At 38.4% G+C, this 23,802-nt stretch overlaps 1 protein-coding gene across 1 annotated transcript; it reads right to left on the reverse strand.

The window, feature by feature from the left end:
- On the reverse strand, positions 3,811-11,571 carry LOC109838592. Its single transcript, XM_020407024.1, has 6 exons — positions 11,399-11,571; positions 5,589-5,928; positions 5,305-5,456; positions 5,035-5,100; positions 4,322-4,786; positions 3,811-4,120 (listed from the first exon to the last, which is right to left on the reverse strand). Exons 1-6 carry the CDS (start codon positions 11,569-11,571, stop codon positions 3,811-3,813), a joined length of 1,506 nt encoding a protein of 501 aa, XP_020262613.1.

A 23,802-nucleotide genomic window follows, 5' to 3' on the forward strand; every position in this document is an offset into this window, starting at 1 on the left:
TCAATGGGATGCTTGTTCTAAGGAGATACATAGGCTGAACCGGAAATTGGAGTTTTACGAAGGAACTGCTGACCTGATTGATCCCCAGGACCTGAAGAAAAGTGTGGAGGAGATTATGTCCAAGAGTGACAGGCATACAAGGGCTGCACATGTGAAGAGGAAAAGAAGTGTTGACAGCATTGGCAAGGGTAACGATGTCGATTGTTTTGATTATGACGACGTGCGCATTATTGGTAAGGAAGCCTCGCATATTACGTAGGGTGTAGCACAAGCTGAGCAGGAGGGAGACAGTGTTGGCCAAGACGATGATGAAGAGACTGGAGGGGAATATAAAGAGGAAGAGATGGAAGACAGAGAGCATGAGGAGAAAGAGGAAGATAGAGAGCAAGCACTGAGTGAGGGAGATAGAGAGCAAGAGAATAGAGAGGAGGATAGAGAGCAAGTAGTAGTAGAACAGGAAGATAGCTTGCAGGAGAATAAACTTGTAGATTCATCGGCATCTGAGAAAGTGGAAGTTAGAGAGGAGTACTTTGAAGTGGAAGTTAGAGAGCAGGAGATGAAAGTACATGAGAAAGAGGAAGAACTAGCGCAGATGTTTGAAGAAGAGAAGGAAGAAGAGAAGGGCAGTGCGGAGAAAGTAGAGGAGATGGGTATGGGGGAGAAGAACTCATTACAAGTTTATCGAAAGTGGTCGAAGAAAGTTGTTTCGAAGGGAACAAGGGGACCAAGTACCAGAATCAGGACTCGTTCTTAGCTAATCCGAACCCCTTTCACTGACGAAAAGAAGAAGATAGCCCAACCAGAATTAATTACAATTTCACATCACAAGGAGGATGTTAGGGAAAAAATCAGGTACTACTGCAAGCCTAGTGAATGCACGTGGGATTTTCAAAAAACCAAAAAAATCAAGAAGAAGGAGGAGGCTCTGTTGAAGGTGCTGAACGAGGGGATTCCTTTTGTTCATGATTTTAGCATACTCCTGGTTGATAGCGCATGAACCTTTGTTCACAACTTTAGAATACCCCATCATGTAGCGGCAAAGCTCACTCTAGAGGAGAACAGATAGGTCTCAGAGTTTTGCAATCAGAAAGCTCATGAGTAAGTTCAATCCATGCAAACTCTTTAATTCTATTTGCATGTTCATGTTAAAAGAAACATGTTAACTTATGCTCATTGATGTTAACTTATGCTATAACATGTTATTGTTCATTGTTATATGTTAAATTTTCCAGAATCAGGCTAACGTTTTACCATTTATGTTAATCTCTGTATCTTTCTGTCATATATCAGGTCATGTATTGTTTTAAATAACGTCAAACAGTAGTATTGATTCTATGGAGCTTCTCAACCTACTACGAGGGGGACGTATTGACGACCATGCAAGTTTAATTGCCTCACTTATGCAATTTTTCCTCACAATCTGACAGGGTTGTTATGCAATCTAATGTGTGTCTTATGTATGTTCCATTTTCAGTTGATGGAAGCTTTGATCGATAGAATAAGCTCATAGCTGGATAGGCCAGAAACAGTTCCCCTGAGCCATAAGTATAGGATTGTATCAGTCTTCTTCTGCGTAAGCTATCTACTTTACGATACTATGATTCTTTAACACGTGTTTACTCCCGTCATAACATTCCATTATACTTGGATTATACAGCACAGCCTTTATGCAAACACTCCTGATTTCCCACACATATATACTTCATTTATACAAAAGCATATTGCTGCGAGGAAGAGTGTACTCCTTATCCCGCTTGTGCATCAGGACCATTGGCATCTTGCTGAAGTCAGGTTGGATGAGGACGTTGTCAAGCATTACAGCTCAGCTACCCACGATGCATATATTGAACCGGTGAATAAAGTAATTGGCTTCATGGACCATATGAAGGCTGGTTTTGATCCAGACAGTGTTTGGAGGAAGTTTAGATATGAGGGCATCTCTTGCGAGCAACAATCTGGAATGTTAGTAATTAACATACTTGAATTTAATTCTATTGCATCCCACAACACATATCTAACAGAACTGTTATTGCACTCTTTAATTGCAGTTTTGATTGTGGGCTTTTCATTCCCTTATACATGAAGGCTATAATCAATGGGAATGATGCGATTCAGGTAAGTAATCCCGGAGACAATTCGGCCGTCTTGCGTGCCAGGCTTGCAGCCAAACTTCTTGAGGAAGGATGGGAACAGAGACATCAAGCGGAGATTGAAGCACATGGTGGGTGAAAGACGATTCTAACATTATGATGTAATTGAAATGGATTGTTATGGATATGTCTGATACTACCTGCTTGACATGCACTCTTTAATTTTGCTGTAAGCTAGTCAGTTTACGAAGGAGGTTAACTAGATTGGACAAAAGTTAACCACTTTCAGCAAAAGTTAACCAGTTACAACAAAAGTTAACCAGTATAGGCGAAAGTTAACCAATTTTAGAAAAAGTTAACCAGATTCAGTAAACGTTAACCAGCTTCGCTGGAAGTTAACCAGCGCCAGAAATAGTTAACCAGTTATAAAGAAAGTTAAACCTGTCGCTCTAAACCAAATTGTGCAAAATTTAACATGTCAACCGCTCAGCTACCCACTTTGGATTAGATCAAACAGCTCTGAAAGCTAACCAATTCAGGGAAAACTTTACAAATCGATAGCCAATAAACTAATAAAGCGAAGAGCGATTTTTAGACGATGCAGTGTTCCGCTATGAACTGCACATATATCAGTTCATTTTCAGCTTGCATATCACAATGTTTAAGCAAATTAGAACAACACAAAAACAACATAGAAAGCACGAACAGGTTTTCCATTTTTCAACTTCACGCTTAGACTGCTTCAATGCTTTCTTCAAGTATTTTACCTTGGCTGCTATCTCATCTTCAGCGGGTGCTTCTTGGTGAACAGCCACGTTCTCCTTTTTTGCATTGACATTGTCAGCCCAAGCAAAAAACTCACATCGCCTATTTGGGAAATTTGCACATCCCCAGAAATATCTACCTTTGTTGCTCCCGTTTTTGCATAGCTTGAGGGGGGTTGGAAGCTTGCAGAAACAACATGGCTCTTCTACTAATTGAGAGGCATCCTCGGTCTTCATCTTAGTCTCTAAATGAGCTATAAAGGGAGGGAGGGAACAAGAGATATGGTTTTACTTGAGCCTTGCATAACATTATATAAAGCAAATCCATCAAGTAGATAGCCGTTGGAATATGTCTGTTGGAACAGTATACCAACTAGTCGTTGGAATATGTCACGTAGATTTGAGACCTGACAGCAATTTAACCTCAAACAGTGGGCCTTTATGATAACAGATTCAGCTAAAAGTAGTAGTAGTATAGAGATAGTTATATGTTAACATGTTTAAGTACAAAATTCAAAACCTCCTGCTGTCTGGAAGCAGAGCACAAAAATCTCCCATTAGTATAATGGAAACTTAAAGACAACTTATATTTCACTAGCACCATTCTTCCTCTTCATAAGCATGACACACTAATCATGGATGGGCTCGTTACAAGTTGCTCGGTTGTGCCCTTCGCTCTTGCATCGACCACATTTGACAGGACGTTTCAAGATGGTTCTGTTGTTTATGCGTCTTGTTCTATTTCTTCCCCTCCTCTTCGTGGTAATTGGTGGCAAAATCTGGATTTCATCCTTGGGCACACTACGCATCTCATAATCTGGTATGGGATATAATATTTCATCGTAGCTCTTCTTAAACTCCTCTACGGACATGAACCAGTCACAATACTGATATACCTCTCTTTTCATATAAATGATGACTGCACAAGCATGCACACAAGGAATACGAGTTACGTCCTAAGCACGGCAAGTGCATGTCTTCTTCCCCAAGTCAACGTGAGTGGTTCTCTGTGATTGCACTTCGAATATATCATCTCTAGATTGCTTAATCTCTAACGTAGATCCTCTTTCCATATGTTCTCCAACAATCTGCTCAGCTTTAGGATAAAGATAGCTTGTCCACTTTTCAGCCATTATGCGTCTGTTGTTCATGCGAGTCATAATTTGCTTGTGGATATGCTCCACCATTTGCAGGATACGCAGCATCCGAGCTTCACGTATCCAGCTGTTAAAGGATTCTGCAACGTTAGAGGTTACATGACCATATCTGCAAACATCAAAATAAAACAAAGTCTCATTCAGCATCCAATATATAATAAGATTAACACGCAACCACCAAACTTTCCCTTTAGTAGGAAAAGTTAACATAATAACATGAAAGTTAACATATAGTGATAAACGATAACATATATCACCGATAGTTAACCTGCAAAAGGGGATATTAACTAGAAATGATTGAGGGCAGTACCTAATGCCAGGGAAGAAGGCATTCGCCCAATGCTCTGGCGAGTAGTTATTTACAATCTCATATGCAGCTGGAGACATCTCATATATATCCTTCATGTAGCCGTTCCATTCCGCAACAGTGTATTTATAGCAAGCTGATTGGAGCAAATTCCCCAAAACATGTGTGTCCTTTGCTTTCATTCCCAAATCCTTTAGCTTAGATCTAAAATTTTCAACCAGGTGCAGAACACATCTTGAGTGAATTGCTTCAGGAAAATATTCTCTTACCGCTTCTTGGATTCCCTTGTCGGCATCAAAAATAATAACCAGTTGATGGGGAGGATTGTATGGGTCTGGCCTTTCGTACAGTATAGACCACAAGCCTTGTAGGAACCAGCTCCAATTATCAACGTTTTCCTGATCACATATGCAATTACAGTATAGACCACAAGCCTTGTAGGAACCAGCTCCAATTATCAACGTTTTCCTGATCACATATGCAATACGCAAGTGGAAATATCCCTTGGTAACCAGCTCCAATTATCAACGTTTTCCTGATCACATATGCAATACGCAAGTGGAAATATCCCTTGGTCTACATCATATGCTACAGCGCTCAGGAGCAGGCCTTTGTATATATCTTTTAAGAAGGTCCCATCCAAAAATAATAGAGGTCTACACCCTTTTAAGAAACCAACGATGCAAGCAGAATAACATATAAACAGTCTTTTGAACCTTCCTTCATTCTGGTCAATGCAAATGTAGCTTCCTGGATTTGTTTCCTTCACCTTTTGCTCATACCTGTACAACAGTGTGACCACATTACACGTAAATGTAATACATTGGAACATAAGGGTAATGTATATTGACGTGTAAGAGCTGACAATTTTCCATAAAACATAACAGTAGCTGAAATATAAATTTATGAAAATAAATATGGAAACATCTAAGGAAATATATTGCACGATAAATTTATACATTTAAACAGATAACTATAAAATTTACCATCTTAATTGATCGTAAGACTCATAACTATCACCATACATAGCCTCCTGCGCTCTTTCTTTGCCCCACCATATCTTACTGTATTCAAGTCTCAATCCATATCGAGTGAGGAACTCCTTTTGCACATCCTTTGGGCGGATTTCAGGTCGAACCTTTAAGACAGGTCACAATTGTTCTGCTACGAATCTACGAGATGCCCATGATTGCCCTGACAAGCTAGTATGTTGTCCGTAACTATGTTCATTCACAAACCTTTTGATTTCAATTCTTTTTTCATTTTTTACAGGGGATGCAAACAGCATCCAAGGGCAACCATACGTCTCCTTATATCGACAAATAACTCGGATACGTTTAGGTTCATTCTTTACAAAGTCGTAGTCAAACTTTTTCTCTATGGAATAGTATTGCAACGTTAGTCTTAAATCTATAGCAGTTTCAAATTGTTGGCCCTTTCCAGTTAATGCTGTGTGCCAACAGTCTGGAATACTGTAAGTTTTACTGATAATATCATCAGCTCTCACTACGTTCTCACCAGACGGGCAATCAGTTGAGATTCTCTCTGAATTGGAAGCATTTCCGCCAGAAGGGGGATGACAATATTCTTCATTCAAAGAGGCATCACTGCTGCAAAAATTAATCAGCCAGTGATATAAACTTTACACTAGAGTATAAAACTATCTTATAATGTTTAAAACAAACCATTTTCGTATGAATTAATTAAAGAGCAGTGGAATTTAACAGACAATTTACATAGATAACTTGTTACGCTGAAAGTTAACATGCTCACATGAAAGTTAACATACTCACATGAAAGTTAACATGCTCACATGAAAGTTAACATGTTCAATTGAAGATTAACATATATCATCAAAACATAACATGAAACTAGCTGAGTTAACGTATAAATTTCGAAGATGACATCTATGTTTTTCTACTGCGCAGCGAAACCTGAAATCACAATTTTTACATCACACAATCCCAATTTGAGCCAAAGTTCATTGTTTACATATAAATCAGTAATAACTTTGTACTTCCTTTAAGAAGTAGGACACTCTATGTTATCAAAAACTTGCATCTGAATCTCCGTACAACAAGTGAAAATCCTTTAGATCAAACATGCACTTCATGATAGGAAGAATATAGCAATAACGTCACACGACACCGTGCACGTCGAGCAATTGGAAACCGTTGGGGGTTGTTGACAGTTATGACGATAATTAATTTGTTAACTTGAAGGGATTCAAAGCTCATAACGGGATTCCAAAAGATGAAGTTAAAAAACACTTAAAATGTTATGCGGCTTTGCCTTAAAGCCTGGAATCAGTATGTTCACGTCACACAAAGCTAAATGTTATAAAGAGTCATTAATTACTTACATTCCACCAATAACTTTCTGGTTTATTTCAGAACTGGAACACTCTTTATTAACAGCACTATTAACAACAGCGAGCATGTGAATCTCTGTACAACCGACATTTCGATTGTACTCCAACATGCACTTCAAGTCATCTTCGTTGTCAATCGAAAAAGTCAAGTTGGGGTGGGTGCCTCTCGGATTTATATACCAAGGATAAAGCTTCTTCAGGTACTTTCATTCTTTCAGCCACATCAAATTTCAGTTCATAAAACCGTGTTGTCGAGCAGAGCTTCATAAATATGGACTTCTCGCCTAAAGACACCATACAAATCAATTCATCGGGAGCCATTGGGAGTGGTTGAGAGTTATGAAGATAGTTATGAGGAGTAATGGAGGGGATTTAAAGCTCAGAATGGTTGTTGACAGATGAAGGGGAAAAACCCTGATTTCATAAATGGGAGAATGAAGCAAAAATTACCCGATTTTATATCCCATTAATAAGGAGCTGAAGCGGACCAGTAATGGAGGGAACCCGCCTTTTTTTCCCCCGCTTTCCGCCGTCTCTTCGCCTTAATTGCGATGGGAGAGATCGACGATCATTGATGGCTGCCTGTAGCCGGTTCCCAGTGAGAGACGAGGGCATTTCGGGTCTTTTTGCCTAAATACGCCGAGCATACGTATAAAAGAGGGCTAAATGGGCTGGAGCACGCGAAAAACGGATTTTTGGGGCGGCAGCCCAAGGGGAATTAATTCGTGGGCTGGGCCACTTCCAGGACGCGATTTTGGGGCCTGGACACAATTTTCCCTAAAATCTAACCAATTTTGTTTAGTTGTACATGGATTTGGTTTAGGAAATGTGACAAAATTCATAAAATTGGTTGAAATTGGCATATTTTGGGTAATTGTTTTTTATGCATCTATCTAGGCGGCAACCCCAAATTCGAGATATGATAAATGCTAACGAACATTGTATTTGATAGAATTCGAGGATTTTAAACTTACAGGTTGCATTTTTAAGTGCAAAATCCACCAAATATATGAAAACAAGTGTTGTTATTAGCTCCTTATGCTAAATTTAGTACCAACAATAAATGTGAATTTACTACAATTAACTAAAGTTTAATTCATTCAGCCAAAAATATCGTTCCCGCCTCTATGCTTGAGAAAAGTTTTTTTTTTTCTATTTTTGCCCTCTTTGTGATCTCACCTCTAAATAGTCAAGAACATCTCAAAATCAAGTTCAATCCCTCATTGCAGACTAAAGAGGAAGAAAACCACATGATCTGGGTGACGTAAAGTGCATTAAAGCAACCGTGAAGGTAAATTTTGGAGTTGCTGAGGTGGGAGGGGGGATGATTGAGAAAGAGGAAACAACTATGGATTTTGGGAGTTTCCTAACAAGTTAGGTTTTTTATGCATCTATCTAGGCAGCAACCTCAAATTCGGGATGTGATAAATGCTAACGAACATTATATTTGATAGATTTCAAGGATTTTAAACTTACAAGTTGCAATTTTTAAGTGCAAAATCCACCAAATATATGAAAACAAGCGTTGTTATTAGCTCCTTATGCTAGATTTAGTACCAACAATAAATGTGAATTTCCTATACAATTAAATAAAGTTTAATTCACCCACCCAAAATGTCGTTCCCGCCTCTCTCTATATTTTCTCTCCTATTCTCTCTCCATGCCTGAGAATTTTTTTTTCTTTTTTTTTGCCCTCTTTGTGATCTCGCCTCTAAAATAGTCAAGAACACCTCAAAATCAAGTTCAATCCCTCATTGCAGACTAAAGAGGAAGAAAACCACGGATCTGGGTGATGTAAAGTGCATTAAAGAAACTGTGAAGGTAAATTTTGGAGTTTCTGAGGTAGGGGGTGATGGAGAAAGAGGAAACAACTATGGATTTTAGGAGGTTCCTAACAAGTTAGGTTTAATTAGGCTTGGATTTGTGATAGTCATAACTGTTCAGTAAATACAATTAGTGGTTAAAGAAAACATAATATTTAAGGGAATTTGAGGGACTAATATTAAAATTATGAAGATTTGGAGGGTTAATAGCAAAATAACCATAATATATGTGAAGAATGTCTGAAAAAAAACTAATGAAATAACCTTGGGATATGTTTGATTTAGTTTGGTATAGTACTCTATTCCCATGTCTGCACATCTATTCCTCTATAATAACGGAAGGACCTAAGAATCACTATTCATGATATAGTAAATAATAAAATACATTGCTGTAGTGTTTTAAAGAACTGTTATCGCGGTATAGGTGGGGGCACTGTAGCATTATAAAAAATTACTGTAGCATTTTAAAAAATATATCATTGCAACAGATGTGAGATACTGTACCATTTTAAAAAAACATTATTGCAACATTTAAAAAAATTACTGTAGCATTTAAAAAATATATTGTAGCAATTAAAAACGAGATTACCGTAGCGATAAAAAAGGGAAGGCTGTGCTTTGCACGGGGCGCACACTAGTTGTATATATACTACTATATGAAAAACCAACCGAACAAGGGCATCTAAAAAATTGAATGAGTGGAAGACATTTATTCTTTAATTGTAATTTGAAAGTAAAATTATAATTTTATAAAGACTATTTTGTATATTGTTTTTATTATTTTTCTTTTCTTTTACTTTCTTCAAAAACATTCTAGACCTCAATGACATCAAAATAATATCGGAGTCCACATATTTGTATTTTAGTTTATAAAAAGACATTAAGAGAAAGCGTTGATTTTTTTAATAAGTAAATATATGTAAATAAAAATGAGTCAAGTTTCTTTACATGTGTCTATCCTGTAAAGTTTCTTTACGTGAATTTATCCTATAAATTTACATTAAAAATGTAAAGAAAATTAGTGAAAGATGCCAAGGTCAAATAATGAAGGCAAATGGCTAAATTTTTTATGGTCGCTCTCTCTGTATTCACTACTCGCTATAAATAAGGGGGGAAAAAATCTTTTTTATATTTTAAAATTTTAATTTAAAACAACATATTTTTCTTATCACTTGCACTTGAATATGCCAAATTTCTAGTAGAAATGGATTCTGATCCTCTACATTATTGAAAAAACAACGAGGAGGCTACAAATTAATCAGAATACACTATTTGTTTCATACGAGGTTTTTGCGAATCTTGTGATTCTTTTTAGAAGAAAACTAAAAATGAATGTAACAAATAGTAAGCCAGGAACGAAACAAATCATCTACTAATCATTGGCTGTCGTGAATATAAAAGTACTGGTCTCCACTATTTCTTTTGGTCGAGAAAATATATATCACCAAGTGGCGCATCAAAAAATTTGTTTGTTTGGTTCTCGTACCCCCAGAACATTCACCTGCCGGGTGGGGTGTGTGTGTGTGCGTGGGGGGGGCGGGGGGGCGGGGGCGGCGGGTTTGCCATATATGCGAGTTGAACTCTAGGGTGTCTCAAAAAATCCTATGAAATTTTTACTTTTCGATCGTACCCTCCTATCTGTAATTGAGAAAATGACCAAAACATTCTTGAGGGAAAGCATTGTACATAATGCTCGCACATTATGTACTTCAACAAAATGACATTCCTCAAAAGATGAATAAACTTACAAGTTCCAACATGTGAAACATTGTGGAATGTTCGAAGAGTTTCAAGACGACATGAAGCATAGGAATCGAGCAGCATTTTAACTTCATTTCTACTTAATTAGGATGCTAATAAAAAAACATCTAATTAAGGTAGATAATTTAGATCCATAATTCACCCTTGGAAGAGTGTTTTACTTTTAAGTGGTTCACAGCTATCAGTAGGCGCAAACCCTACTGGTAGTAAATTAACGCAAATAGAAAAATGTGTAATAATTCTATTGATGACCTTGTTCTTTACATGGGTTCAGTAGGGCATACCGTCCTCTCACGAATTTCTACATGTGCAGATTTTTTAGATTCCCAATTCAAGAACCAGACATAAAGTCGGGGAAGAAAGCGGTCTCTCATCAATCCTCAACAAACTCATCCAAACACGGATACATATTGACTGTGTGATCACTAGTACATCAACAGTTTGATGCCCACCATGGGGCATCTTTCTTTTTTGAGAAAATATGTCAGGTTCTGAACAAAGGTCTGATCAATTTCACATTGTAGAACGACGTCAGAGATACGTTACCCAAGCCCAGCTTGAGGAAATACCTCACAACCTCTCTCAGTCTCTCCAAGAGCAATTTGCTATCTTCACTTGCAAACTTCTCAGCCGGCTTTCACAGCCGCGACGAGTTACCTCAACTCTCCCCCCCTCCTTCAGGAGACTAGAGTTTGGAGACTCATACTCCTACCGGAGCTCAGCGAGTCGTCCAACCTCGGACTCCTCGTGCTGCTGCCAAATAGATGGGGGATCACGTTGAACACGCATCCCCACCACCTCGTCGATCGGCTCGCGCTGACGAGTCTCGTCGACATCACCACCGTTATCAGGACCTCTGGTGAGAGTCCAAGTCCAGGTCATTTTGGGGATCGCACTAGGGGAGTGATCTCTAAAACTCTCCTCCATCATCGTGCCTCTCCTATCCTCTCTACTACCATAAGGACCTCTAGATACGTCTGAGTGTATAGACCGATCGCAGACGCTATCGGGAGCAACACCCCTCTCTCAGACGACCTTATGAATGCTCCATGTGAGAAATTCAAGATGTCTCACATGGAGAAGTACAAAGGCGAGGGAGACCCCTCCGAGCATGTTCAAAATTACTTCAATGTGATGAGCATGCTCCAAGCATCGGAAGCAGTTGTATGTCGATGCTTCCCCATGCCAAACTCTGGTGGAATGCTCTTGAGAAGAAGTCTATCAACAGTTTCCAACAGCTCAGTCGAAAAATCATCCACTACTTTCTGACTGACACCAAGTAGAAGTTGTCCCCTCATGTGTTGATTTAGATGAGGCAGGGGCCCAGTGAAAGCCTCCGAGCCTACTTCAAAAGATTCCAGGCGAAGAGGTTGGAGGTCAACTACCCAAGGAGTGCAGTCGTCATGTCCGCACTCGTTGTCGGCCTGCAGAGCAATGAGTTGGCTGACTCACTTGCTAAGAAGTCAGTCGCAACTATGAGCAGTTGATGGCTAAGGCACACGGATACATGGACATAGAGGATGCCCGAGATTACAAGGTGTCAACCAGAGCTACAGAAACCTCCCCAGCCATAGCTTCAGCAGCACTAGTAATCCCAGCCACCTCGTTGACTCTAGCAGCAGCTCTGACGATGACACCTCGATGGTGGCACCGACACTAGAGTTGGCAAGAGGATCCCCTACAAGACAGGAGTGGCCAAGAGATCCTTCGAGAGTCGACTCTCGTCCCAATCGGTCCAATAGGAGGGACTGACAGATGGACCAGCTACCAAGGCTAGCCCTCACAGTCCTCAATACCTCCCTCGCCTCAGCCCTTTCCTTAGTTCAAAAGGAGGGTCACCTTAATGAGCCCACTCCTAAGATGAAGTCAAATCCCAAGAACCTCAACATGAAGGAGTTCTATCGGTATTACAAGGATCACGACCATCTCACCAATGATTGTCATATCCTTAAGAGGGATATTGAGGACTTGATTGAGAGAGGGTACTTGAAGAACCTCGTCTCTTGACGGGATCAAAGGGAAGCTGACCTAGCCAAGCAAGATAGGAGATCCCACTCGTGATCGCCTCGTCCTCGGCCGTGCCAAGACAGCCGACCCCCGGAGCCTAGCCACAAAGATGTCATCAACATGATCAGTGGTGGTCCTACTACTGAAGGGTCGTCCAACAATACCCAAAATAGATATGCCAAGAGGGAGTTGCGGGTCAACCAAGCTGACAAGAGGACGAAGGCAGAGGAGACCATATCTTTTGGGGACGCCAATCTACAAGGCGTTGAGACGCCTCATGACGACCCCATCATCATAACTATAATAGTTGATAGATATCAAGTGAAGCGAATCATGGTCGACATAGGGAGTTCAGTAGACATCTTGTATGTCGACGCCTTCAACCAGATGGATATCAACAAATCTCACCTACTTCCCTGTAGAGGACCCCTCATCGGGTTCACCGGCTACTCTATTTTGCTGGAAGGGATGATTACTCTCCCATTAACAGTGGGAGAGTATCCTAGGCAAGCCACCGCCCAAGTCCAGTTCTCGATGATGAATTTGAAGTCGACTCACAATGTCATCCTAGGCCGAACTGCCCTCCATCTATTATGGGCCATCCCTTAAACTTACCACCAGATGGTTAAGTTCCCGACTCCTAATGGAGTTGGAGTCACTAGGAGCAATCAGCGAGAGGTCAGGTCCTGCTATCTGCTCTCGACCAAGGGTAAGGGCACGCAAAACGTCATGCTCATTGAGAAAGACTGCCTCCAGTTGGAGAAAACAATAGAGCAGCAAAGGACTACACTGGTGGAAGAGCTTCAAGAGATGCCCATTGACCGAGAAGGATTCAAAATGGTCAAGATCGGGTCCAGTCTAGTCAAACCCTTGCAAGGAGCTTTGACCAAGTTCATGTAGGAAAACGCTGATGCATTCGCCTAGGATCCAGAGGACATGCCAGGGGTTCCCCCTGAAGTGATCAGCCATGAGCTGGCTGTCGACAGACATACCAAGCATGTTCGACAAAAGAAGAGATACCTCGGCCCAGAACGCCAAAAGGTAGCGCCTAATGAAGTCAAATGACTTCTTAAAGCTGGCTTCATCCGAGAAGTCTAATACCCAGAGTAGTTTACTATTGTATCGGTGAAGAAAGTGTTGAACAAATGAAGGATGTGCGTGGACTTCACCGACCTCAACAAAGATTAACCCAAGTATAGCTACCCTTTGCCTCGAATCGATCAGCTAGTCGATGAGAGTGCAGGGCATGAACTGCTCAGCTTCATGGACGCCTTCTTCGGCTACAACCAGATCTTTATGGCAGAGCATGATCAGGAGAAAGACCTTCTTCATCACTGATTTAGGTACTTACTGCTACAAGATGATGTCATTTGGTTTGAAGAACACTGGAGCTACATATCAGAAACTTATCAACAAGGTCTTCAAGCACCAGATCGGTCGTAATCTGGAAGCTTATGTGGACGACTTGCTGGTAAAGTTGAAGCAAGTGTCAACCCACATATCAGATATGGACAAGACCTCCTCCACTCTCCAGCGTTACTGAATGAAGCTCAATCCTGCTAAGTGTACCTTTGGGGTGCAATCGGGGAAGTTTTTGGGGTTCATGATCACCCATAGAGGCATAGAGATCAACCCCGAGAAGATAGTCACCATAGAGAGACTACCTGAGCTACGTACCTTGAAGGATATCCATAAGCTGAATGGAAAGATAGCGGCTCTAGGTCGATTCCTCTCCAAATCTTCCGAGAGGAGACTCCCATTCTTCAAGATGCTAAGGGGAAGCAAGAACTTAAAGGAAAGTATGACGTGGAAGGCTGAATGTAGTGCATCATTCCAGGATCTCAAGGCTTACTTGACTACTAAGCCACTGCTAAGCCAGCCTATAGGAGGAGAGATATTGTATTTATACATGATCGTCTCCTTTGAAGCAATCAACTCTGTCCTTATTTATGAAGAGGGAAATATTAGAAACCTATCTCCTGTGTGAGTCGGATCCTCAAAGCAGGCGAACTTAACTATCCCCTTATAGAGAAGGCTGCCTTTGCCCTCATCATCACTGCGAGGAGACTTCATCCATACTTTCAGGCTAATGCCATCATTGTACGGACAAGTTTTCCTCTGAAGAAAGCACTCGGCAGCCCCACAATATCTGGGAGGATGGTCACCTGGGTAATCAAACTCAGTGAACATGATGTCCAGTTCGAACCTAGAACAAGAATCAAAGCTCAAGCCTTGGTAGACTTCTTGATTGAATCAACTTCGCCAAGTGATGAACCAGCTACGTCCATACCGACAATTCAGCCAGCAGAGCTAGTACCTCTTGTAGTCCAAGCAACTGCTCCACAGATTTATCGCACCTTAGAGCATGATTTTCCCGAGTATACCTCATGGTGGTTATTAAAAGTGGACGGGTCCGCTGGAGAAGCCGACAACGGAGCGGGAGTAGTCTTGCAAAGCCTAAACGGGTCGACGTATGAACACTACATCTCCTTTGGCTTCTCGGCCTCAAACAATAAAGCCGAGTATGAAGCTCTTCTCGCCGGCCTTCGAGTGGCACAAGCATTGAAGGCAGAATGCCTCTACTATAAATAAGCAAGTGTTAATCACATTCAACTGGCTGACATGTGTCTCAAGCAGACTACATCCAACTCAACCTAGACAGTCTGAGATTAAAGGCATCCCTTCTAGACAGGCCGAGATAGGAGGCTGTCTTTCTTACCAGGCTAAGGCAAAAAGCATTCCTTCTCGCTAAGGTCGAGACAAAAGACGATCATTCTCAAACCCCTCACCGATAGTCAGTTACTATCACATTAAATACATGATCGGACACCGGCTTTAAAAGTCTTAATGACATGTCAGACCTCGTCATCAGTGTCACCATCACATTGATCACATAGGTGACTCATGCCACACGTAGCCCAACACATGTAAAATATTAGTTGAATAAGCTGATTGCTTAGACTCTGCTAAAATTACATGAACACCCTCGTTAGTTGGATATAAATAGGCATATCTTTACTGACCAAAGTTATGTAGTTTTTGTACACTTAGAGAGAACCATATCAATTCTGTGATCCCTTTCAGATCATGACTAACTTGATTGTTAGAGGAATCACTAAAGAACCCAAGTTTAATCCTCTAGTGTATTGCAGTTTTGCAGGACTCCCTACAAATCCGAGGATCAGCCATCAAAGGAGATCAAGGGACCCCGAGCTCCTTAGAATTAGCCATGAATCTCACTATTAAGCATCTATGCATTAAAAGTTTGACGCTCACCGTAGGACCTCTTTATCGCTTTTTGAGAAGTGGTCAATTCCTTGTCTTCAGACCTCGAAATTAGAAGCTTCCACTATTGCTTAAACGCTACAGTGACCAAGAAATTCCACCAAGGATCAAATGAAGAGCAAGACTAAATAAAAGGTAGGGTTGTCATAAAATGTAAAACATTTTGTATGATACCTCCACAAAATGTAGTTAAATTGTAAAGACCCTTTTGTAAATAAGAGATATTTTATATTGTGTACTAACCTGTATACAGCTCTTGCCACTTTATATTCATTGACTCGGAAATTAAGACACAAGACCTTGGTGTCATTTCGAGTAAATCCAATGCATGATGTCAAGTCGTCTCCAACTTGACCAACTCCGATACATAAGACTTTAGTACCTTGTCGGTATAAAACCAAGAAACGTCATCGACTCTAAGACTTTGATATCAATTTCATGGATAAGCCCAAGGCATGTACCTAAGACCTTGATATTGTTTTGAAGTAAACCCAGGCATGAAGTTCAATTTTATTTAGACTTGGCCACCTAAGTTCAAGCAAAAAGGGTCAATGTTATGCCATAGAAATAAGCAAGCATTAATCACATTCAACTGGCTGCATGGGTCTCAAGCAGACTACACCCAACTCGACTCAGACAGGCCAAGATGAAAAGCATCCCTTCTGGCCAAGCAAAGACTAGATGCATCCCTTCTCGTCAGGCCGAGGTGAAAAGCGTCCCTTCTCACCAGGCCAAGGCAAAAGGCGTCCCTTCTGGCCAGGCTAAGACAAAAGATAGTCATTCTCGAACCCCTCGTCGATAGCTAGTTGCTATTATATTAAATACATGGTTGGAGTCATCATTATACTAACACAAAAAGTCTTAATGACACATTGGACCTTGTCATCAGTGCCACAATCACATTAATCGTATAGGTTACTCATGCCACCCGTGTTTGAGTCGAAAGTTATTTTATTTATAGAATCTATTACACGTTTATTAATTACAATGAATTCAAAAGAGTTAATCTTTTTTATAAGATTACTCACTTACACAAATAAATTAAAAAAATACAACTCTCTTCAAACACACGCAGAGGACATTTATCACCCGCTGCTTGCGTGAGATCTTTGCATGTGTCGGGGACGCGTTAGCCCATAGACCATCGTAGATCAGATCCAGTTGATAGAGTGATTATTTAAAGATCTTACTTCACAAAGGAGGTAATCACAAAAGTGATAATCTCGACCAAGCAAGATTACGACTCTATCGAGATCAAAGCCAAGTTTGATCCGGAGGAAAGATGAAACGAGTCTCAGATCCTTCGAATAGCTCCATATTTATGCTAAAGTTTACCAAGATCTGCTAGCCCTCCTCTAAAATTCATGCCCCATTCATCAATTTGACAGCACCTCGCCTTCAGATTTTTGATCCTTGCAAATGAAGACCCTAGGCTTATATTTATAGGCTTTAGTTGCAGTGTTTTAGGATAAGAATTGACGATTTGACTTTATCTGCAGTTAACAATAGCCTAACCACGTTTAGGGATAGTATCAAAATAGTTGGGGAGGCTCTGGAATGAAATAATCTTGAGAAAACCCGTTGAAAACGCGTTTTCGGCTTTTTCAGGCGCGAGCCACCTCACGGTGGCTTGCAACTGTGCGGGCCACCAAATGGTGGCTCGGCCTTGGCCGAGCCACTGACTTTGGTCGAGTCCTTTCAGTGCGATTCGGCCACAAGGGGCTATTCCGGTCTTCCGGGTTTTGACTTGTTTTGTCATTATGCACATTTTGTCGTTTCGTTGACTTAGAGGTGACCGACAAGTGCGCTGGCCACTAGGAGCTGGCTGATGAGTGCACGGGCTACTTGGAGGTGGATGTTTTCGTCAAAAGTTATCTTTTCCATTGCTTTCAAACCTGTTATACCATTTATCGATTATAAGTTCAAACTGAAAGAAAAGTTGATCTTTTTATAAGATCTTCTTACAATGAAAAAAAGATTACAACTTTATTAAATAAAACGCAACAGTAGTTTATCTCCCGCTGCTTTGCGTGGGATCTTTGCCTATGCCGGGGATGCGTTAGTCCGTAGACCACCGCGGATCAAACCCGATTGATAGTATAACTATGCTCTTGTTTCATAAAGGAAACAATCGCGGAAGCGACAATCACAACCAAGCGAGATTGTGGATCTTCTCGAGATTAAAACCAAGTTTAATCCGGAGGAAAGAAGGGGAAAGAATCACAAACCTTTCGAAGGACTTTCTTTATGAAAGTATTCGCCAAGATCTGATGATTCTCCTCTGAAATTCATGGTTAGCTGGACAATTTGATAGCACCTCGCCTTCTCAACTTCAGATCCTCTTGAAAGAAGACCCTAGGCTTCTATTTATAGGCCTTTGGAGACGTCCTTTTGGATAAGAATTGGTATTTAAAAGTTATTTGTAGTTGATAACCGCTTAAATGCGTTTAGGGATAGCCTCAAAACAGTTGGGGAGGCCCTAAGACGAAAGAATCCTTAAAAATCAACGAAATCCGCGTTTTGGGAGTCTTGGGAGTCAAAAAAAGTCCTGGTGGCTCGGGGCTGTGCGAGTCACCATTTGGTGGCTCGCATGGGTGCGAGTCACCATTTGGTGGCTCGCGCTTACGCAAGCCTCCGAGTGGTGTTTTGTTCATCTTTTTGTCATTTTGGCGATGCATAACCCCTCAAGTTCGCTTGTTTTGCGTACGGTTTATCGTTTCGCTGACTTGCACATTTTACTGATCCACTTTGTACGCTTACTACTGTTGGATAAATTCCCTTGACTTGGCTAATAACGTTTATCGTCTTCTCGTTGTCTTGAACTGTGTTTGGTAAGCTATAGGTAATTTTTGACGTCTACAGTGGATGATTACTACGTCATCAATGATTCACCACTTTGTTATTTCGACGGCTCGTCGCCACGTCGTCTGACGGTTCATTGCTCGACGACTCATCGTCTCGAGCTGTGTTTTGGACCTATAGGCCATTCTTGATGCCTACAACCCGTAGCTAACACCTATAAAATATTGGCCGAATAAGCTAACTGATTGGACTTGGCCGAAATTACATGAATATCCTTGTCAGCTAGGTATAAATAGGCACATCGCCTACTAACTAAAGGTACAAAATTTCTGCACACTCAGAGAGAAGTATATCAGTTCCTTGATCCATTTTAGATCATGACTAACTTGATTGTCAGATGAATCACCTGAATCCTTCTATTAAGCATCCATGCATCAGCAATTAATAATTATGTGCTTATGCATTATTACGGCAAAGTCATTGTCAAAATGGTGTGTGCTAGCCTCATTGCACTTCGATTAGGTTGTGGGGAGTAACATTTCTTCTCCAAAGGAAAAATAAACAATAAGCGAGAGAGAGAGAGAGGAGACAATGCAAATAAGAAAAGAGAAAAGGGAAAAAAACAAAACAAATAAAAATAAAAAATAAGAGAAAAAGATGAAGGAAAATAGAGAAATAAAAAAAACTAGAATGAAAAGGTAATAATAAAAAGAAATAGAAAAGAAAAGAAAAGATGACAACTAACGAAACTAAGAAATAGAAGGTAAAAAAGAGAGAACAAGAGAACTACACCATGAAATTAGGATAAAATCTACTAGATAACTATTTATTAGATCTAGAATTTACTCTCTTTGTTTTTATTCATTTTTAGAATTAACAAGCATAACCTATCAATATAATTAAAGAAAGCATAGATTATCAGCATAGATTTTAAAAATAAAAATAAAATTCTTGCATAGAAAGTCAAATGAAAATAATAATCCTAGAATACTAATAAGCATAGGTTATTAAACCATTTAAAAAAGTATAATATATCAAATTAGAATATTCTATCATTTATTATTTTGATTGATTAATCTATATATAAATATTTAAGGCATTAAAGAGAGCAAATCTAATTATAATAAATAAGGTATACCAGTTTCCTCTTATCTTAAGAAATTATGCGACACATATTATTAATTTCCAATTTAATTACAAAAGAAATCATGAATAAAAAGATAAGAAAAGAAACTAATTTTAAAAAGTAAATAAAAAGTAAGAAAATAAACTAACTATCTAAGCATGAAAATAAAAACTACTTAAAAGTAATTAAGCATGAAAATCAGTATTATAAATAGCAGCAAATAGCAGCAAATAGCACCGCAATAGCAGTGCTAAGAGCATTGCAATAGCGGGGCTAATAGCACTAGCGGCCCCTTACGTAATGATAACTCCCAATAGCGGTGACATATTGTGAAATATGCATTTTTTGCTTACAAAAGTGGTCAATAGCACGTCATAGTGGTGAATAATAGGCGATTACAGGTAAAATCTACTTTTTAACCGCTGTTTAAAAATAATTTCATGTTTATTTTTTTAGTGAAACCTGATCGGCACCCACAAGACCCGATGTTTTTATGTCATTACCAATCATGGTGTTTTTTCTCTCTTGAGTATCCCCCTTGCGATCCAACTCTAGAAAAACACTAGCCCCAAAAAGGTCACTGGGCTGCCGGCATTGGATGCCTGCGTCTCGCGCGGCCGAGCATTTTGGCATCTCTCTACCGCCTCCCACAACCTCCGGAACCACTTTTAGCACCTCCTTTCACCTCCTCTCATTGTGAGCTCCTCCTATTTTAGTCCTCTCATCTCTCACCTCATCTTCTCGAAGACAATAACTCTTCGACTCCTCCAGTTCTTTTCGATATTATGTGACAGTTACATGTCTATTTCATGCTTAGGACCTCTTAAAATCATTAAATATGCAATTTTAGATTTTTTTTTAAAATTTAAATATTTTTTAAAATTTTTATACATACTTAAATTAGACTGCTTTTTGACTTTATGTTTTTACCGCTATTTTACCGCAAAAACCCCACGTAGCCTTAATGGTGCCTCATCGCTACACGGCATTATTCGCTATCAATAACCTTAATGAAAATAAACTAACTAATAAGCATGAAAATTAAACAAAGGACAAGGCATGAATTAAAGAAATTAAATCTAAACAAACTTCTTAAATATGCAATCCTAATTAAGTGAGACAAATTTAGAAATTAAAAACTCACATTAAGAGGGGTTGGGCCCTTTACAAATCCAAATTTCTTTAAGACTTAGTTATTAAAATATAAAAAGAGGAAAAATTAAAGGAGATTTTTTTTATTTTTGTTGCAAAACTAGAGTTTTACAATATTTAAAAGTCACAAAATAGAAACCTTCATCCTCTAAAAGAGGATTTACAAAAAATTTACATCTCTAACCCTCACTCTCTACCTTTATTTATAGCATACATAAACCCATGTTAGCCCTTGGATTAAACTTGGGTTCCGAGGAGTCAAAATAAGCCTTTGATACGTTTCTGTTACGTTCTCATCAGTGGGTTGGTCAATGAGAATGTTCGAATTCTAGAGTTTGCCAATTCGAATACCTCTGTCTCGTTGAAATATGTGATTTTCATATATAATACGTTAGATTTTTTACTTTCTAGATTAGAAGATAATGTCTTTTCTTTGCGGTTGACCATCCTGAATATGAATTTGACTTGATTTCTTTGTTTATGATTCTTAGGCTTCTTTGGGCTTCAATTAAGCTTTAATTGAGATTTTTGAGCTTGAAATAATCTTCATTTGAGATCACTTTTTATTTCTTGAAAATTTAAATAAACACATTTTATTATAACAAAACATATTAAAAAATATAGGTAATAAAGGTATAAAAATGCAATAAAATATACTAATCAAATACCCTCACACTTAAACAAACAAAATAATAATAGTTCCTAACTCAATTTCGCAGGAATCATGGTTATATTTAGTTACTCCCTTGGTTACCTTAGAGGATAAGCTGTAGTCTCGTGAGGGATTGTAGTGAATATCTCCACAAAATTCAGTCAATTACAAATTTGAAACGTCATTATAGAATGATTTACTTGATAACTTTAGATAGTCTAACTAAAGCTAGTTTTTACTCAATAAAATATTTTTATGCATAACACTAATGTAAATCTCTTAGAAAATTTTTTCATTGTAGTTACACAAAACCAAGACCAATTTAGAAAATTTTTATTTCAAATTATGAAAAGAACATTCTAACTCTTTGCTTCAATCAATTTCTAAAGTGTTTTTATCCATTATTATATATATATATATATTTAATTATATAATATATATTATATTATTATATATATATATATTATATATATATACTATATATACTATATATATATATATATATTATATATCATATATATATTATTATATATATATATAGTTATATAAACTATATTATATATATATATATATATATATAATATATATTATATATATATATGATATCATGGTAATGTTTTCCTATTGGGACACATTAGATTCTCACCTAATGACGCGGCGCGCCTAAAATGCAGCATCATTGCCATAATTTTTTTACGATGCGCGCGGGCTCCCTTGAACTTGATCTAAACAGATTTTTAAACACGGCAAACAAAGGCACCAATTTTAGGGTGAACCCGTATATAGATTTGAGCCTATACGTTAAGCGCGTGCAAAAGTTGCATATTCATATGCGAAAACCGTTAAAATTAGCGATGTGAGTGGATGAAGGGTCAAAAGATGACCGAGTTCGAACACGTCAAAAATTAGTGTGTTTTGATTTAAGAATCGTGTAGATCAGTTTAACTGTAGTGCCATCGTAAAAAAAAGGGTAGTGATGTGATTTTAGCTACCGGTATCGCTAGGTGGCGATCTAAGGCGTTGTACACCTTAGGACATTTATACTATATATATATATATTATATATTATATATATATATATATATATATATTATATATATATATATATATATATATATATGGAAAAGTGTTCCTAAGGTGACGCCTTAGATAATCATCTAAGAACACGATCTAAAATCACATGATTGAGCTACATTGTGGATGATCCACTCTGTTAAACTTAATCTACATATTCTAAAATCCCAACACACCAAGTTTGAGGTGAACCCATCGTCGTTTGACCCTCAGTCGAGCCATGTGAAAAGTTCTATTTATTCGAAACCGTTAAAATTGATAAGAGTGTATGAATGGTCAAACGACAACGGCTTCACCCCAAACTTGGTGTGTTAGGGTTTTAGAATATGTAAATCAAGTTCAACAGAGGGGATTATCCACAATGTAGCCGAATCATGTGATTTTAGGCCACGTCCTTAGATGATTATTAGTAGATGTGATTTACTACACATGAACTAGTTAGAAATAAAAATTCAAATGATTTCGACGTGTTTGGATTATATATCAAGAGGCGAAAATTAACCAACTTCATAAAAATTCTTAAATGTTGATTTTGATGACATATTTTGCATAGATTAATGATGATAAAATCTTTTGGAATTTTGTTTCTAACTACTTCATGTGTAGTATACCTGTTTGGATTTTTATTTTTGGGCTCCAATTTTCAAAATTGAGTTGATAGTATCTGCATGTTGTTACGTGACCATGTAGAGAGTTTGTGTAGCGAGTTTTAGGCTAATAGGCTAATAATCCCAACAGTTGGGCTTATGTCATTCATCATAGAATATTCATCGAGCTTAATTGTTCAGTCAACTTAGGCTTATTAAGTTAAAATCACTTATGGAATTCATGATTTTTATACACGTTTTCACACTTTTCTAGAAACAATTTTTTCCCTTCTTTTTATATTTAAATATTTATTGGCATTTACTAAGATCAAAAGGGACTTGAGAAAACAATATTCACTTTAAGTTAAGCATGGAAAAAATTATTATTTCAAATAATATTCTAGGTTAGAACTATAATAGGGTATAATACTTGAAATTTATTTTTTAAAATTTTATTTAAAGTTATCATAATAAGGCTAGCTTAAATATAAAACTAATTAATTATTAATCAATTTTATCAATTTGTCAAGTGAAAAGTTTTTAGAGGAAAAGGAAAAGAAAAATAAAAGAAAAGCTAAGGAATATAAGAGAAGAGAAAAGACAAGTAGTCCCCACTCTCACACCTCAATTTTGCGTTGTCCTTACTACAAATTATATGATATGAAAAGTAAAGCAGATAGTAAATAAAGTACATACATTATATGTTTATTCTGATGTTTTTGAATAAAGACAAAATGGTAAACTCTATAATGACCTTAGACTCTTATATGCATATATTGATAACTATACAGGAGGAGAATTAGCCTTAAGAAAATTTCCTTATCTTTCTTCCCCCCCACCCCCC

Source organism: Asparagus officinalis, chromosome 4 (assembly GCF_001876935.1).
Source record: "Asparagus officinalis chromosome 4, Aspof.V1, whole genome shotgun sequence".
In the NCBI taxonomy this organism is placed as follows: Eukaryota; Viridiplantae; Streptophyta; class Magnoliopsida; order Asparagales; family Asparagaceae; genus Asparagus; species Asparagus officinalis.